Source organism: Olea europaea, chromosome 18 (genome assembly GCF_002742605.1).
Source record: "Olea europaea var. sylvestris chromosome 18, O_europaea_v1, whole genome shotgun sequence".
NCBI lineage: Eukaryota > Viridiplantae > Streptophyta > Magnoliopsida > Lamiales > Oleaceae > Olea > Olea europaea.
In genome coordinates, this window is record NC_036254.1 from 7,081,009 (window position 1) to 7,081,491 (window position 483).

At 34.2% G+C, this 483-nt stretch overlaps 1 protein-coding gene across 1 annotated transcript in view; it reads left to right on the forward strand.

The window, feature by feature from the left end:
• The window catches only part of LOC111366675, a 1,944-nt gene extending 1,896 nt beyond the window's left edge, over positions 1-48 (forward strand). Inside the window, exon 4 of the mRNA XM_022987383.1 lies at positions 40-48. Coding sequence (XP_022843151.1) covers positions 40-48 — 9 coding nt within the window. The remainder of the gene's footprint in view (positions 1-39) is intronic.
• The last annotated feature ends 435 nt before the right edge of the window (positions 49-483 follow it).

A 483-nucleotide genomic window follows, 5' to 3' on the forward strand; every position in this document is an offset into this window, starting at 1 on the left:
AGCTTCAATGTTGCTATTACTGCCAGTGCATGTGGACAGGGAAGTTGATCCACTTGAAACATTCTACAACTACATGTATGTAGAGTTATATTAATCATGTATGATGAAGAATTGTCCCTCACTTCAAACAAAGTATGACTTGCAGGTGAAACCTGAAAATAAAAAATATTTAAATTTATACTTGTGATCAACATAATAAACATAGTTTTCTTGTTTTTACCTTTAGATTTCTCACATCATTGCTCATTTCCCTTAACAACTTCTCATATTTTGTTGTAAGCTTTGTGAAAGTGTTATGCGTGTCATCTCTATTTTTGCAAAACCAAGATTGGACCATTTGCCTCAATGATTCTAGAAGTGCTTCAATGGGGTAATTTTTTGCCGCCTTCGTAACTGCATTAACAGATTCTACTATGTTTGATGTCAGAGTAGAGTATCTGTTGGTTGGCATGTGCAATCTTACCATTTTTCATATCCAACATC